We start from the raw sequence: 17369 nt of genomic DNA on the forward strand, positions 1-17369 counted from the left end.
CTTTCTCATAAAAAGAGAAATGAGGACAGTACTAAGAGGAAACTACTCATCATGGAAAGAAGTGACTAGTGGAGTACCACAGGGTTCGGTGCTGGCACCAATCATGTTTCTAGTGTACATAAATGATATAAACAGTAACACTGGAAATGAGAGCTATCTGAATATGTTTGCAGATGATGCAAAAATACAAAGGAGAATTACTAGCACAGACTCTTGTAGGGAGCTACAAGAAGAATTAAATAAACTTCATGAATGGAGTAGTACATGGCAAATGGAATTCAATGTGGACAAGTGTCATGTAATCAAGTTTGGTAAAAGTGGAAAAAGACCTGATTGGGATTATAAGTTAGGAAATAAAACCCTATACACATCAGAAAGAGAGAAAGACCTAGGTGTGATTATCAATAACAGACTATCTCCGGCTGACCACATCACCGAGAAGGTACGGAACATGTATACACTGCTTGCAAATATGAGAATAGCATTCACATACATAAATGAAGACATGCTAAGAAGGATAATAACATCATTCATTAGACCAACCCTGGAATATGCATCAGTAGTCTGGAGTCCTCATCTCAAAAAGCACATAGACAAGATTGAAAAAGTTCAAAGGGCCGCTACAAGATGGATACCAAGCTTAAGGGACCTAAGCTACGAAGAAAGACTAAATAAACTGAATCTACCAACACTACAGGAGAGAAGGAAAAGAGGTGACATGATAATATAAATGCATATCAGGAAAGGAGAAAATAGACATACATGATTACTTAACATATGGAGAAGCATCAGGAAGAGGACACTGCAAAAAACTGCATAAGAAGAGAGGTGATAAAGACGTAAGGAAATTCAGTTTCCCAAACAGAGCAACTGATCATTGGAATGCACTACCGAATGAAATAGTGTGTGCCAAAACAATTCACAAATTTAAGGATATGTACGATAAATATGGTTTAAGACACGGGACAGTACGAGCTTGACTCATTCCTGTAAAGATACAATTAGGTAAGAACACACACACACACACGAGGCACCGAGCGGAGCAGGCGCACGTTACCACCACTCCATAACTGGCCAACCTGGCCAGTGGCATTACCTAAATTAGTATCTTTATATGAGTCAAGCTCTATATCAGGTTAAACTAAATGGTGTTCTAATATAAAATGAAGAAGTTTTTAAGTAAGACTGTTGTTCAAACAGTAAAGAAAACAAAGTAGCGCAAGAATGTGCAAAATCAGCTGATCAGTTGCCTAGTCTACGACTCTGCACCAGGGAATGTAAGTAGTATCTGTGCTCTTAGTACTGCATGATGGCCTCCTACTTTATTACCGCAAATTTAGAAAAGAAAAGGGATAAAGGTAGAAAGCAGGACGATGATTTCTACCAAGAACTGGTTGAAATGGAGACTTACAATAAACTGGTGGAACGAGTAAACAGACTAGAGATGGCTTTTCAGAATGAGATTGATGAAATTAAGAAACAGATGCACTTGCAAAAGGAAGAAATAGAAAAATTAGGAGAGGAAGTCAACAAGAAAGACACAACAATAGATGAGATGACAGTAGAAGTGGATTCACTTAGGAGGAAAATTAGTGAAATGGGAAGTACAGTAGTCAACCACAAAAGTATTATGGAAGAGTTCAAAAATGATACAAAGACAATTAGGCAAGTAAGCAGTCTGATAGATCACAGCAGTGATATTGAGGAGAGGATAACACAGGTGAATGAAGCTGTGCAAAGCTACAAAAATGATGTGGAAACCACTTATGCTGAAATGGCGAAAGTAAAGAAAGACTTAGGAACAAGGGTGGAAGAAAAAAGCATTAAAAAATAATAATCCAAAACAATCCTCAATTAGTCAGAGATTCAAAAGATATCAACAAATCTATAGTAATCACTGGTATAGAAGAGGAAGAAGTAAGAAACAAGATATCGAGAGACAAAAAGGAGATGACAAATGTAATGAGCATATTGAAGGAAGTATCAGAGGAAATCTGTAGTAAAGACATAGAGGAATACAAAAGGTTAGGGAAATATGAGAGAAACAAGTCAAGACCCCTAAAGGTAACCTTCCAGAGTGTAAACACTGTGGAGGAGATACTAGGAAATGCAAGGAATCTTATGCAAAAAGAGGAGTTCAAAAATGTATGGATAAAAAGATGCCTAACACAAGAGGATCCGGAATTACTGAAAGAGAAGAGGGAGGAAGCAAAAACAAGAAATGCGGAAAGATCAGAGAAGAAGAATACATTTTTTTTTTTTTTACAAAGTAATTGGATTGCACGTACGAAAGTGGTACATAAACAAGAGGGAATAAAAAGGAGGAAGGTAGCAGAACCAAGTCATGACAAGTACATGAATAAGATGATTAAGTTGATGTATTTAAATGTGGATGGAATGGTATCTAAATTATCAGAAATGAATGATTATGTCAGAGAAAATGAACCACATATAATATGTCTAACTGAAACAAAATTAACACAAAGGATATCAAATTACATCCTAAACTTAGAGGAATACAATATATTGAGAAGAGATAGGAACTTAAAAAAGGGAAGAGGAATGATAATATTAACTAAGAAAAATCTAAAAGTCAAAGAAATAGAACTAGATGTACTCTCACAAGTAGAACTGATTGCAGTAGAGATCAATACATCTGAAGGAAAAGTAATTATAGCCAATTTGTACATGCCACTCAGATCAAACACATAGGAAAGAGGCGAATATGAGGATCTGGCAGAGAGTACAATTAAGAGTTTAAGAGCATTACTACATAGAATGGAAGAGAAATTGGAAAGAATTATAGAGATTTTAATACAAATATAAATTGGAATACTCTAGATATAATAAGCCAAGAAAGCTGTTGGGACCAAAAGCTCCTGGATCTCGTGCAAGAGTTTTTCCTAAAGCACCAGAAAAAGAGGATTCGATGTACCGTCAATGCTAATATTTATATTTACTAGGCAAGAAAACGATGCTGACAATTTAATATATCACCCTCCATTCGGCAAAAGCGACCATGCAGTACTAAAGTGCAACTTCAGGATTCCATATGACATAGTTAACAGCAATGAAAGTTACAAAATGAGCCTAAACTATAAAAAGGGAAACTATCATGACCTAAAAAAGTACTTCTTAGAAATTGATTGGGAATAGGAGCTTAGAGGACAAGATTTAACTGCTATATATAAAAAATTCCGTGAACGTTATGAAATAGGAGTCCAGAAGTACATTCCACACCACAAAGAAGCAGAAAAGAAAATAAAGAAATGGTTCAATACAGAATGTAAAAAATCAAAAGGAAAAAGTGATTTGTTGTGGAATACATACAGAAGACACAATAGTGAAAGGGCATATAACAACTATCAACAGGCAAGAAACGATTATACAAGAATAAGGAGGGAAGGCCAAAAACAGTTTGAGGAGGATATCATAAATAAAAGTAGTGATCAACCGAAGCTATTTTACAGCTACATCAGAAGCAAAACCAAAGTAAAAGATATAATACAATCCATTACGGATGAAGGAATCACCTATACACAAGAGAAGGATATTTGTGAAGCGCTAAATAAGAATTTCCAATCAGTTTTTACAGAAGAAAATAATTTTCAGAGGGATTATGTGGAACATGCATGCCCACACATACTACCAGATATACAAATATCAGAAAAAGATATACAGGAGGAGTTAAGTAAATTAGACAAAGGGAAAGCAAGTGGTCCTGATGAAATTTCATGTTGGGTACTACGAGAATGTGCAAAGGAGTTAAGTAAACCATTATCTTTACTTTCAAGAAATCCTTGAGACAAAGTAAACTACCTGATATTTGGAAGAAAGCAAACATTGTTCCCTTATTCAAGAAAGGGAATAGACAAAATCAACTCAACTACCGACCAGTATCACTAACCAGTGTTGTAAGCAAGGTATTATAAAAGCTTATAAGAAAAGCTTGGGTAAATCATCTAGAACACAATATGATAACAGAAAGACAGTTTGGTTTCAGAAAAGGAAAATCATGTGTTACTAATCTGTCGAGCTACTATGACAGAGTAACAGACACGTTACAGAAAACTGAAGGATGGGTGGACAGTATTTATTTAGATTTCAAGAAAGCATTTGACATAGTACCGCACCAAAGACTTTTATGGAAACTGTACCATCAAGGAGGATTCCGAGGCAAACTGTATTGTTGGATGCATGATTTTCTCAGAAAAAGAGAAATGAGAACAGTACTAAGGGGAAATTACTCATCATGGAGAGAAGTGACTAGCAGAGTTCCACAGGGCTCAGTGCTGGCATCAATCATGTTTTTAGTGTATATAATGATATAGGCAGCAACACTGGAAATGAAAGCTATCTAAATATGTTTGCTGATGATGCAAAAATCCAAAGGAAAATTATCAACACAGACTCTTGTAAAGAGCTACATGAAGAATTAAACTTCATGAATGGAGTAATTCACGGCAAATGGAATTCATTGTAGACAAGTGTCATGTAATCAAGTTTGGTAAAAGTGGAAAAAGTCCTGACTGGGATTATAAGTAAGGAAATAAAACCCTACACACATCAGAAAGAGAGAAGGACCTTGGTGTGATTATCAGTAACAGACTATCTCCGGCTGACCACATCAGCGAGAAGGTACGGAACATGTATACACTGCTTGCAAATATGAGAATAGCATTCACATACATAAATGAAGACATGCTAAGAAGGATAATAACATCATTCATTAGACCAACACTGGAATATGCATCAGTAGTCTGGAGTCCTCATCTCAAAAAACACATAGACAAGATTGAAAAAGTACAAAGGACCACTACAAGATGGTTACCAAGCTTAAGGGATCTAAGCTACGAAGAAAGACTAATAAAACTGAATCTACCAACACTACAGGAGAGAAGGAAAAGAGATGACATGATAATGCTATATAAATGCATATCAGGGAAGGAGAAAATAGACATAAATGATTACATAACCTATAGGGATGCATCAGCAAGAGGACACTGCAAAAAAATGCATAAAAAGAGAGGCGATAAAGACGTAAGGAAATTTAGTTTCCCAAATAGAGCAAGTGATCAGTGGAATGCACTACCGAATGAAATAGTGTGTGCCAAAACAATTCACAAATTTAAGGATATATACGATAAAAATGGTTTAAAACACGGAACAGTACGAGCTTGACTCATTCCTGTAAAGATACAATTAGGTAAGAACACACACACACACACACACACACACACACCTCGCTGGTGCAGTGGTAACGTTCTCGCTTGCCATCTGGTAGACGGGAGTTCGCGCCTCACTCAGGTTGCGAAAAGTTTCACTGACGAAGTGGGTGGTTACTGTCCCCTTTGAGCAAGGGGACGGGTGTGTGCGCGTGTGAAGGTCACAGCCTTGCCCTTAGATCGGACTATATGAGCTCTCAGCTCCCTTCCGGGAGGGTAAAAGCTGACGATCACGACCATCAGGTGATCCTGACCGACCCGGTGAATTACCCGGTGAATTACACACACACACACACACCAAACGTACCTTAGGCACTGAGGTGGGGTCAATCACAGGCACGTCGTCATAACTGGCGCTGATCTCGTCCATGGATGACGAGGTTGACACCGATCGCAGCCTGGCCATGATTTCTGTTTACAGTGCCCTGCTACCAGTTGTGTGCGTGTGTGTGTGTGTGTGTGTGTGCGCGCAGAAAGTTATCTTGGTGGAGTTTGGGGGCTACTGATTCTCAGGCACGGTTGATATGCTGTTCGTTGAATAATACACCACAGATGCTGACGTTGGGTTGTTGAAGAGAGAACTCCAACACACTGTTTGACTGAAGCTTCTGAAAAAAAAACAAAAAATAAAAAAAAACGGAATGAATAAATTAACACATACATGTATATATAAAATACACACACACACTCACACACACACACACACACACACACACACACACACACACATACACACACACACACATACACACACACACACATATATATATATATATATATATATATATATATATATATATATATATATATGTGTGTGTGTGTGTGTGTGTGTGTATATATATATATATATATATATATATATATATATATATATATATATATATATATATATAGTTATGTATGTATGTATTTGTGTTTGTATTTATATATACATACATCATCTAATTTATATATGTATATATATATGAGTATACTTTACATACATACCGTATATATATAGATTGTGTGTGTGTGTGTGTGTGTGTGTGTGTGTGTTGAACATTGCGTGGCATGGAGGTACCAAGGTTGATTCGCAATGTGATTATCCGGAAGCTTAAGATAACATCTGCAGGGTTGTTACGCAAGAGATACAGCTTGCGAATACGGCGCAGCATATCTGATAACGCAACACAGCCTTCGTTCCTGCTGCTGGGGCAAACTATAAACGATTATGACCTAATTAGGGTTAATGACTACAGACCTGAGTACTGGCAATATGTGGCTGGATAACTATCTCATTTTGCCTCCTGACTAGCTTGACTTGCGTTGCTGATTTGTGTATTTGGAATTGCATTCGACCACTGAGGTACATCTGACATGGCCTATAGCATAACTGTGCAGTCTTACGAATATTTGAATGCACACTGAAAACCTCTATCAGTGTTGCTCATGATTCAAAATATCGCATCCACCCAGGCAGCTAAAAACCATTCTCTTCTATCAACGTAGCCCATTGCCTCCCAGCCAAGTCTTCTGTATAAGTTCATAATTCATACGTGCTGACACTCGAACTTTTTGATATTATGGCAACATTATGGTCATAGACAGTTACATGAACCAAACACCATATAATTTAAAGTCAAATTACGTTAAACAATCTTAACACCAACTATTATTCTACAACACAAAACTACAAAGTTCTTTGACTGCCCTTAATTGCTCTAACAAAGGATTGTGCTTGGCAATTTTTGTTTTCTGTCTGTTCGTCCTCGAATCCTTTATTGATCATTCAGGAAAGTAAAGGCCCAGGGTCTTATCCAGTTGGTCATATGGTTACCATTCAGTATATTAAAACGATTATTCTGAGCTACATGAAACAATCTGGCTTATCACTAAGCGCAGAGTCACCCGCGAGTACACTACATGAAGTGGTTGAAGGTACCTTTCACCGTGCTGCGGCCAACCGGTCAGTCACAGCTTGTTTTTGCTACGGATAAGTCATGATGGAATTATTCTCGGTTTACATAATATGGTCTTCTGTGATAGTTTGGGAGGCATAATTAGATATCAATATTCATCCTCCATACCTTTTTTTTTTTTTTACTAACCTCCATCGGACGGCATCAGTTTATGAGGGAAAAGCTGGTTGTTGCACGCTAGGGGGCCATATAAAGCACCTGGGACTGTTTCATATTTCCGTTTTCAACATACGAGAACGACATACTTCTCATTTTAATAAGGCCATCTACATATGACGTTTTTCACCTTCATGAGGGATCTATGGTTGTATGTTGGTCAATGAATATTACATATAATCTCTCCAGTTCGAAAAGTCCCTCTAAGCTGAATAAAAATATCTGGGGACAGGAATAATGAAACAAAAATTCGTCACTGGATTGAAGGGTTTGTGAATGACAATTCGTATATTGCTTTGGTTCAGACCGTTCCACAGTCCGTCACACACTGTCCAGTATTTCAGTCACTGAGATAACCATTTACTTGTATCACATAATACCTGCGTGACTTCATGAATGTCCATGCAAAATAAACATTCGTGGAGACATGCAAATAAATTATTATTATTTTTTTTAATAGATCGATCTGCAATTTAATTAATTCTGTCAGTCCAATGACATTTTTCCACATAATTAGTGCTGTTTACAGTCTTATTCAAGTCAGGAGTGGTTAGCAAAACTGAAGAGGTTGGATATAGCATTCAGTAACATCTAAACACGTTTTCCCCTAAACTTAATATATTCGTCCGTAGAGCGCAAGAATAAAACGGGAAATACCAGTACGTCATCGCAGTGAAGGGATTAACTTTCAGTGACGATGTACAATTTAAATTTAACTAACCCCGACTCGCCTTCTTTCATTACATATCACCCTTTGGCTGCGATTTACCTATTTAACATTACTTTGGTAAATTATACACGATCTTGCTATGCTCAAAACAAAACTAAAGCACTGGGGGAAAGAAAGAGCAAGCAGACAATGTAACACCCGCGCCCATCAGATGATATAAAGGCGGAATATTTTACCTTGACCTGTGACCTTGACCTTCGACAGACTACTAAACTTGACTTACTTCATTCATGCCTGACTCTTAACCCTTCCATCACCCTGTTCACATCAGGTCATTGTTTAAGTTCATTTTGTCCAGTGACCTTTTCCTGTAACCTTGACTTTTCACTGGTTATTCTTAAAACTGAATTTGTTTTTGCTTTTTGTTTTTAACCAGAACCCTCCCGTAAAGTTTAATCTACATCAGGTAAAAACTGTTTGAGTTACCCTAGCCTTTCAACTTTGACCTTAGACCTATCTCTCAAGAACAACAGGTTACACTCTCAGGCGATCCCCATTTCATCCACCAGGCCTGGCAGAAAGCAGATCAAAACAGTTATGGCTAGTCTGTTCACCCACAGACACACGGGTCGAACGTTGACTTGTCCTGTTACCATGACTGATTGTTCTCAGAATCGAATCCCTTTTTTCCTCGCTGACCCTTATCCCTTTCTTAAAGTTTGGTGTAAATCAGTTAAAATCTGTTCAATTGACCGTGACCTATGACCTATTGCTCTAAAAAGAAATAGGTCTATGTTCCTCCTTGGCCGACCTTCAATCTTTCCACAGGTTTGGCTAATACAGGATGAAAACAATTCGTGGTATTTAAAAAAAAAAAAAAAAAGTGAAAACGATAAAGAAAAAACTCACACGTGTCGACCTTGAAACTATACTATGACCATGACATTTGATTAATTATCAAAACTGACTCCTTTGTTTTTCCTTTGATCTTAACATTTTCATATGTTTCGTGTACATCGGCAAAAATTTAGCTGACTTTGACCCTTGACCTCTTGGTCTCAAAAACAGGTGTAATCCTTGGCCGATCCTCATCTCTTCCACCAAGATTGGCTAAAATCGAATGAAAAGTGTTATTTTGTTATTACTCAAACGGGTCGAGCTTTGACTCTACCCAGTGAGCTAATTGCTCTCAAAATCAAACGCGTTTGTTCTTACACTTATCCATAATCGATTCTCAAGGTTGGTTGTAATTGGACGAAATCTTTTAAAACTTATTTTGCTAGGTCAGCGTTTGATCTAGCCTTGCGACCTTGACCTATGACCTTTTGCTCTATATGGGCTGTCACTTCATCCTTGCACCTAGTTTAGTTTTAATCGGTTAAAAACTATTTGAGTTATTTTGTCACACACACACACACACACACACACACACACACACACCGCTCGCTGGTGCAGTGGTAACGTTCCCGCTTGCCAACTGGTGGACGGGAGTTCGCGCCTCTCTCAGGTTGCGAAAAGTTTCACTGACGAAGTGGGTGGTTACTGTCCCCCTAGAGCAAGGGAACGGGTGTGTGCGTGTGTGAAGGTCACAGCCTTGCCGTTAGATCGGACTATATGAGCTCTCAGCTCCCTTCCGGGATGGTAAAAGCTGACAATCATGACCATCAAGTGATCCTGACCGACCCGGTGAATGGGGTGCTTCTGAAAAGCCTAGTATTCCGTCAGATGGCTCCACTGTAGCAGTAAACACATTCCCGCGCTGTTTAAAAAGCATAATTTTATTTGTTAAATATTTACACTGTTGTGTGAAATTGTGAATCATGGTAATGTCATATGCCGTAATATAAATAATACAAATAGAACACGTATATATAACATATCGTGAATTGTTTATATTTATCATAAACTGAAATTAAAATATCACTGATGGCATGTGATGGCAATCCGCCATTTCAGTGGTCTTATATTATTTAATTTCTGCCACATTTAGTGCAAGTTAGATTCTTAATACATAGTTTGTTCAGAGTGTAAAGTACGCCTAGTGGGTATCTTGACTCATCCAGTCTCTATGTGGGCAGAAATTTAATACTGAGTAAATACTGGCATTCACCATCATAAATCATCCGGTCTGAGGAACCGTCCCAAAACCAAGATCGTTTACGCGTCATTTTTTTGCACGGTCTCACCGAGGACAGACACGACTGGGGAAGGTAAACAAGCCAAGATATCGCCTCCAAGTGATCCACAAGATTCACACGGAGTCAAGTTCAGTATTCACGATTTTATATATATATATATATATATATATATATAATTATATATATATATTATATAATTATATATATATAATTATATATATATATATATATATATATATATATATATATATATATATATGCAAACGTGAGAACACATGACGAGTAAATACTACTGCATCCTCTTAAATGTCTACCCCCAGTGAGATCGCATCCAGGTCAAGAGGACTGGTATGTGCACAAGCTACTGACTCAGTCAGTGGAAGATCTTACAAACATATGTGTGTGGACAGGTGGCCTGGAGACAGTTCTCACATGACCATACCATTAGGGACTTTGCAAGAGGGGGCAATGTGTGCGAGATATTGATGATAAGATGACCTTAAGGTATTTATTTGGTAGGCACTTGGTGAAATGTAAAAATTAAAATAACCACTAGTTCTCAACAGAAAAAGACAAAACTTCACTGTAACACTTTATTTACAAAAAGCTACAATGATACATATGAATATGACTCACTCATGGTGCAAGGAAGCTGCAGGGGAAGGTCTCTCTCTCTCTCAGCTTAACAGTCAGGAACTCACATTACTGAACTATGTGTGTTTGTGGGTGTGTCCATTTACGACAGTAATGTAACCAACGTTGGGTACAGGGACATGAGAAATGGGCGTAGCTTAGTTAACAGCTAGAGAGGCAAGATGTGGGAATGACAATTACACAAAGATATCGCTCAGTGAAACACACTGCCTATACATAGTCACTTATGAACCAATGACGAATGTTATGAATATAGCTCGTTTCTACTCTGAGTGAATCCGTGACATTACACGCCATCAAAATAAAATTTTTCATGGAAACTTGACATCCCTCGTGAAAAAACTTGAACACGGGACTGTCTTGTGGTGCGCATGCGTGAAGGAAGCGAGCAAAATGTTGAATGCCAGTATTTACTCAACAGTAAATTTCTGCCCACATAGAAACTGGATGAGTCTAGATACCCACTAGGCGTACTTTAGAGTATGAACAGACAATGTATTAAGAACCAAATTTGCATTAAATGAGGCAGAAATTAAATAATATAGGTCACTGGAAGGACGGGTTGCCATCACATGCCATCAGTGATATTTTAATTTCCGTTTATGATAAATATAAACACTTCACGATACGTTATATATACGTGTTCTGTTTGTATTATTTATATTTCGGCATATGACATTACCATGATTCACATTTTCACACAACAGTATAGATATTTAACAAAGAAAAATATGCTTTTTAAACAGCCCGGGGAAGGTGTTTACTGCAACAGTGGAGCCATCTAGCGGAATACTAGCTTTGAAAGCACCCCATTACACACACACCTTTCAGAAAAGGAAAATCATGTGTTACTAATTTGTTGAGCTACTATGGCAGAGTAACAAACACAATACAAGAAAGAGAAGGATGGGTGGACAGTATCTATTTAGATTTCAAGAAAGCATTTGACACAGTACCACACCAAAGACTTTTATGGAAACTGTACCATCAAGGAGGAATTCGAGGCAAACTATTTTGTTGGATGCAAGATTTTCTCATAAAAAGAGAAATGAGAACAGTACTAAGGGGAAACTACTCATCATGGAAAGAAGTGACTAGTGGAGTACCACAGGGTTCAGTGCTGGCACCAATCATGTTTTTAGTGTATATAAATGATATAAACAGTAACACTGGAAATGAAAGCTATCTGAATATGTTTGCAGATGATGCAAAAGTACAAAGGAGAATTACTAACACAGACTCTTGTAAAGAGCTACAAGAAGAATTAAATAAACTTCATGAATGGAGTAATACATGGCAAATGGAATTCAATGTGGACAAGTGTCATGTAATCAAGTTTGGTAAAAGTGGAAAAAGACCTGATTGGGATTATACGTTAGGAAATAAAACCCTATACACATCAGAAAGAGAGAAGGACCTAGGTGTGATTATCAATAACAGACTATCTCCGGCTGACCACATTAGCGAGAAGGTACGGAACATGTATACACTGCTTGCAAATATGAGAATAGCATTCACATACATAAATGAAGACATGCTAAGATGGATAATAACATCATTCATTAGATCAACACTGGAGTATGCATCAGTAGTCTGGAGTCCTCATCTCAAAAAACACATAGACAAGATTGAAAAAGTTCAAAGGGCCGCTACAAGATGGATACCAAGCTTAAGGGACCTAAGCTACGAAGAAAGACCAAATAAACTGAATCTACCAACACTACAGGAGAGAAGGAAATGAGATGACATGATAATGCTATATAAATGCATATCAGGGAAGGAGAAAATAGACATAAATGATTACATAACCTATGAAGATGCATCAGCAAGAGGACACTGCAAAAAACTGCATAAGAAGAGAGGTGATAAAGACGTAAGGAAATTCAGTTTCCCAAACAGAGCAATTGATCAATGGAATGCATTACCGAATGAAATAGTGTATGCCAAAAAATTCACAAATTTAAGGATGTGTACGATAAATATGGTTTAAGACACGGGACAGTACGAGCTTGACTCATTCCTGTGAAGATACAATTAGGTAAGAACAGTTAGGTAAGGTAAGAACACACACACACACACACACACACACACACACACACACACACACACACAAGTAAAACTCACGCTTGCTTTGCTCGACGCGGAGAACAAGCATGGTCAGCGTCTGGCCAAGAATAAAGCGCCGTAATTTACAGTATTAAAACCTAAGAGGGATGATTGTGTACAACTCATGCAAGCGTACCTCAGTTAAAGGGTTAATAATGGCCGGTGATTAATTCAGCTTATGAAGGACGATTGTATTCAGCCTATATAAAACCCTGTTGCAGTCATATGGTGAATGGAGAAGGTTTGACTGTTGACAAGAGGGAGGCGGGTTTTTGTTGCAGCCCATTATAACACTGGCGGCCAACACTTGTGACCTTGGCGAGTAGCGCACCCTAACATAATTATCATTCACAGTCACCCCTCGCCCAGATGTATTATTCTTTTTGGCCCAACAACAACAACAACGTACTTCTTGCACGTAAACATGGCAACGCACCTGATGCAGGTAAACAAGGTATACCATTTTCTGATAACTACGGACTAGGGAAAAGCAATATTTTTTTGACATTTAATCTTTGTTAGTCCTTGCAGGGTCGGACAATTCTGGTATTCTATTCCGGCTACCGCAACATAATTTCATTAAGCTGAGAATGAGCAGCACGAATCAGAGCTTGCGAAACAGAAGAGTTCAGGTCTAAAGATATACGTACAGAATATACCAATTACCGTAATACCCGGAATATCATAGTTTCTCTGGTGTTACTTTGTCATCATCATCATCAACCTGTTACCAATTTGCATGATGAGTCGGTATGAAGCTCGTTTTCTAAGTTATTTAACAGACTTCTTAGCACCTTAGTCATTGTTACTGCATCCTGCACCACAATATCCTCTTGTTTGTTACTGACACAATCCATAGCAATACTAAAACGATATAAATACCATACAAGATCATTTTCAAACGATATAAGTACCATAGATGATAATTATGAAATCATATAAATACAAGAGATTTCAAGGATGTTAAGTGCAAAACTAACCAAGAAGGACGTGCTTCGAAGTCTCCTATGCCATCTAGAACACGGCCAGACCAGAAACAGGTTAATGGATACGCAAAACAAAAGACAACTGGCAGACTACTAACTGACATAGGTTTCATTTTCATTCACTCGTCTTTCAAATCTTTAAATATTGTGTGCCATCCCACATGCATGCCAGACCAGGTGCTAGGTCATACTAAACCGGTCTTGCTACACTTGTGTGAGATTATAGTAAAAGGGTGCAACACTTGCAATATAGAGTCAGGGACACAAGCTCTCCTAGTATATCATCTCCACCCTTCAGTTTCCTCTGTTGGCTAATATTCATAAGCTGGGAGGGGCTTGGTATGTTTCACTGCCCATAGATAGTCCTCTGTGTTGTGATGCGTCAGGGAGAAAACCGACTGACAGCCCTGATGGCAGACGCCCAAAATTTTAAGTAGACGCAGCTATAACCTCGACAGCACGTCCTCTCACGTACTTAATCCAGCCAGTAATATCCTTCTTTTCTTTTTTCTTTCACATTGTCGGAAGGACTAAAGTCAAGAGCGAGGGGAGTGGAAAGAAGTAATTTGACAGGAAGCACGTGGAAGTATATGATGAGCCAGACACACAAATGAGGAAATGGTGTTGATATGGATGTGACAAAGTGTTATGAGAAATACTCTGAGAAGATTTAGCCACATGGAGAGGACTGGCTATATAAGTGCATGCGAGTGAGGTGGAAGGGGAGATGAGGAAAGGGAGAGGAGGAGGGGGAGACCAAGGATGAGATGGAGGGATGGAGTGGAGATATACGAGAGGGGGTGTGAACAGGAGGGAGGTCAGCCAAATATCAGAGGTCAGGACGACGTGAAAGCAATTTGTCTGCGACCACCCCTTACAGGATTACGACATCTGGCAATGGACAGATAGACATGTCTGTACCAAGCATCTTCACACATTCATTCACGATATCTGACCATTCGCCTTTTCGCCTTCCACGCTTCAGCTTACCTTCAACCTCAGCTTTATATATCCTTTTCACCATTCATTTTATATGCATTGTAGCCTAAATATAGATTATACTACATAAGCCTTAACTTTCTTGCTCATTACATTTCACAAGTTTTGCATATACTTCATTTACCTTTGATCTCCCCACGCAGTCTTCAACATTTTTCACCCCTTTCTTTACGTTTATCACTGATTTATTCTCGCACGCTTCTTCCTTCTTTATGCACCACTAAATCCATTCCAGTGAGCCACTGTTCTGCTCTGCGCTGTTCTCGCCAAACAGTATTCCTTCATTTTTTTTTTTTTTATTTCTCTTCCATTAGTTATCACTTTCCATAATTATCCCTCAACGTTACATTTTCACACCACTTTGCAAGGCAGCTTCGGCTTTTCCTACGGAGTCCGTGTTCCTTTTCCTCCCCAACTCGCGATTAGCTTTCTCCCGATAAATTTGTTTACATACGGTACTTTATACGTTTAGTAAGTTCCCTCTTTCTGTCATCTGAAGTTTTCCAGCATTCCTCCTCAGCACTTTTTCCTTCGAGGTACTACTGATCCTTGTGCTTCCATTTCACTGTGTTGTCACTCTTTTAATGCGATATCTTCGCTCACAACACCACACATACTTTTATTTTTCTGTCTGTCATCCAGTCCTATTTTTTGCCTCATCAAGTGCCTCGGGACTCTGAGCTAAGCTACTCAGTCCCGATTTTTAAGGCGAGGGTGACCAGCTTACACACCTTCGAGTGATATTACGAGCGCAAGAACCTCTAAGCAAGCTCGGATGTTAGCTCATACGAACCCAATCTGCCAGGGATTATTTGGTTATATAGTTATCACCCAGCGTATTAAATGGTTCCCTTGATTAGTCACTTTGGGCAGCATTACAATAAGTAGACGGTGGTTGTTCCCTACCAAATATCTTCGTCATTCCTGACCAGATACTCTTTGTATGGAGATTACATATTTAACAGGTCCATCTGTTCCTACTTCCTGATTCATTGTCAGCAGCTCTATCTTTTGTTCATGAACTTCTTACATCATTCTGCTTTCTTTCTAAATGTTTCCATGTTTCATATTTCACTATGGACATCCTCCTCACTCTTGTTCTTCCATGCAAGTCACAGTTCCACTGCACACACTACAACCACCCAGTCAACTATCGCGCTGCTCTCTCTCTCTCTCTCTCTCTCTCTCTCTCTCTCATCACTAACAATCAGAAGTGCTTATCTTTACAGCCACATACCAGAAATGAATCAGACTTTTTCTAAACTCACTGTTTTTCCTTCATGGACTTCTCTGTTTTCAAGTACGAGTAACTTACACATTTTTTTCCCTGATAAATATCTGTCAAGCTCCATTCAGTAAAGCACGACTCGTACCAGCTCGTTCATCGGAATCATCCATCACAAACACCCTGATCTCTCGACTTTCTGAAGAGTTTCTCGTCACATAGTACACATGCTACTAGTCACCAAACTATCATAATTTCAAACTTGAATTAAAATCATTTAACCCTCATTTGCAGGTAAACGCGCTACTCACACCTGGCCGCACAAATGTCAGTATCACAAACATTGTAGTTATGTCTTCTTTGAATGAGTTCATTATTTGTCAGTTTTCCTGCTTTCATTCACGTTACTCACATTCCACGCGGCCATGCGAGCCTCACCATATTAACAGGACCCTGGGCTTGTGGGATACTTGTAGGAGTTATGTCCATCCTATAGTCGGCCTTGCGCCCGTAAGCGCCTGTGGTGTGGCTCGCACCTGTTTACAATGGTGCCACGTTTCCTCAACTTGCGATGTGAAACGGAAGCTATTTATGTACAAGGCATCACAAATTCGATAAATTCAGATGAATAAAACTTACACTTGTGTATTTTGATGGATGAATCAACAGTAATCTAATTATGCATAAAATATTTATACAGTAACACAGAAACATGGCATACATATTGTACAGTGTTGCTAAAAGAAATAGCAGTCACTTTTAATGTTTTTTAGCGTAGTTTTAGGGTGGGTAATAATATCACAGTTATGGATATAATAGAATGAGCCTGAAAAAAGAAGAAATATGCCAATATCCAAAGTAAAAGAAATAATTCATATAATTCTTGTGAGTGGCAGCACTGACAGATAGCTTCCCTACAGAGAGAGAGAGAGAGAGAGAGAGAGAGGCAGGAGAGGGGCATGCATTGAATGCATTGTCGGCATCACTAAATATAACAAAACCAAATTAACAAATGAAAGCACAATTATAAATAACTTATAAAAGAATCAAAAGTACTCAGGGTGGCTCACATTTCCCGCCATGTGGTAGGTGAATCCAGCCCCCCCTTCCCCTTCCCTCCCTTCTTAATCCCTCCTGGTGTCTCAGGTCAAATCCCCCTTCACACTTCCCCTCCCCCCTGGACCACCACCCCAACAAACCCACATCCACACTCCCACCCACACCTACACCCACACCCCACTACGTCGGGGTG

At 38.7% G+C, this 17369-nt stretch overlaps 1 protein-coding gene across 1 annotated transcript in view; it reads right to left on the minus strand.

Annotated features, from left to right (window-relative positions):
• Nucleotides 1-5668, minus strand: part of LOC145399057 (L-asparaginase-like) — a 484302-nt gene extending 478634 nt beyond the window's left edge. Inside the window, 1 exon segment of the mRNA XM_080271799.1 lies at nucleotides 5533-5668. Coding sequence (XP_080127925.1) covers nucleotides 5533-5631 — 99 coding nt within the window. The 5' untranslated portion in view covers nucleotides 5632-5668.
• Nucleotides 5669-17369: the final 11701 nt, after the last annotated feature.

This window comes from Coenobita brevimanus, chromosome 47 (assembly GCF_032717465.1).
Source record: "Coenobita brevimanus isolate Jiangsu-jjx chromosome 47, ASM3271746v2, whole genome shotgun sequence".
NCBI lineage: Eukaryota > Metazoa > Arthropoda > Malacostraca > Decapoda > Coenobitidae > Coenobita > Coenobita brevimanus.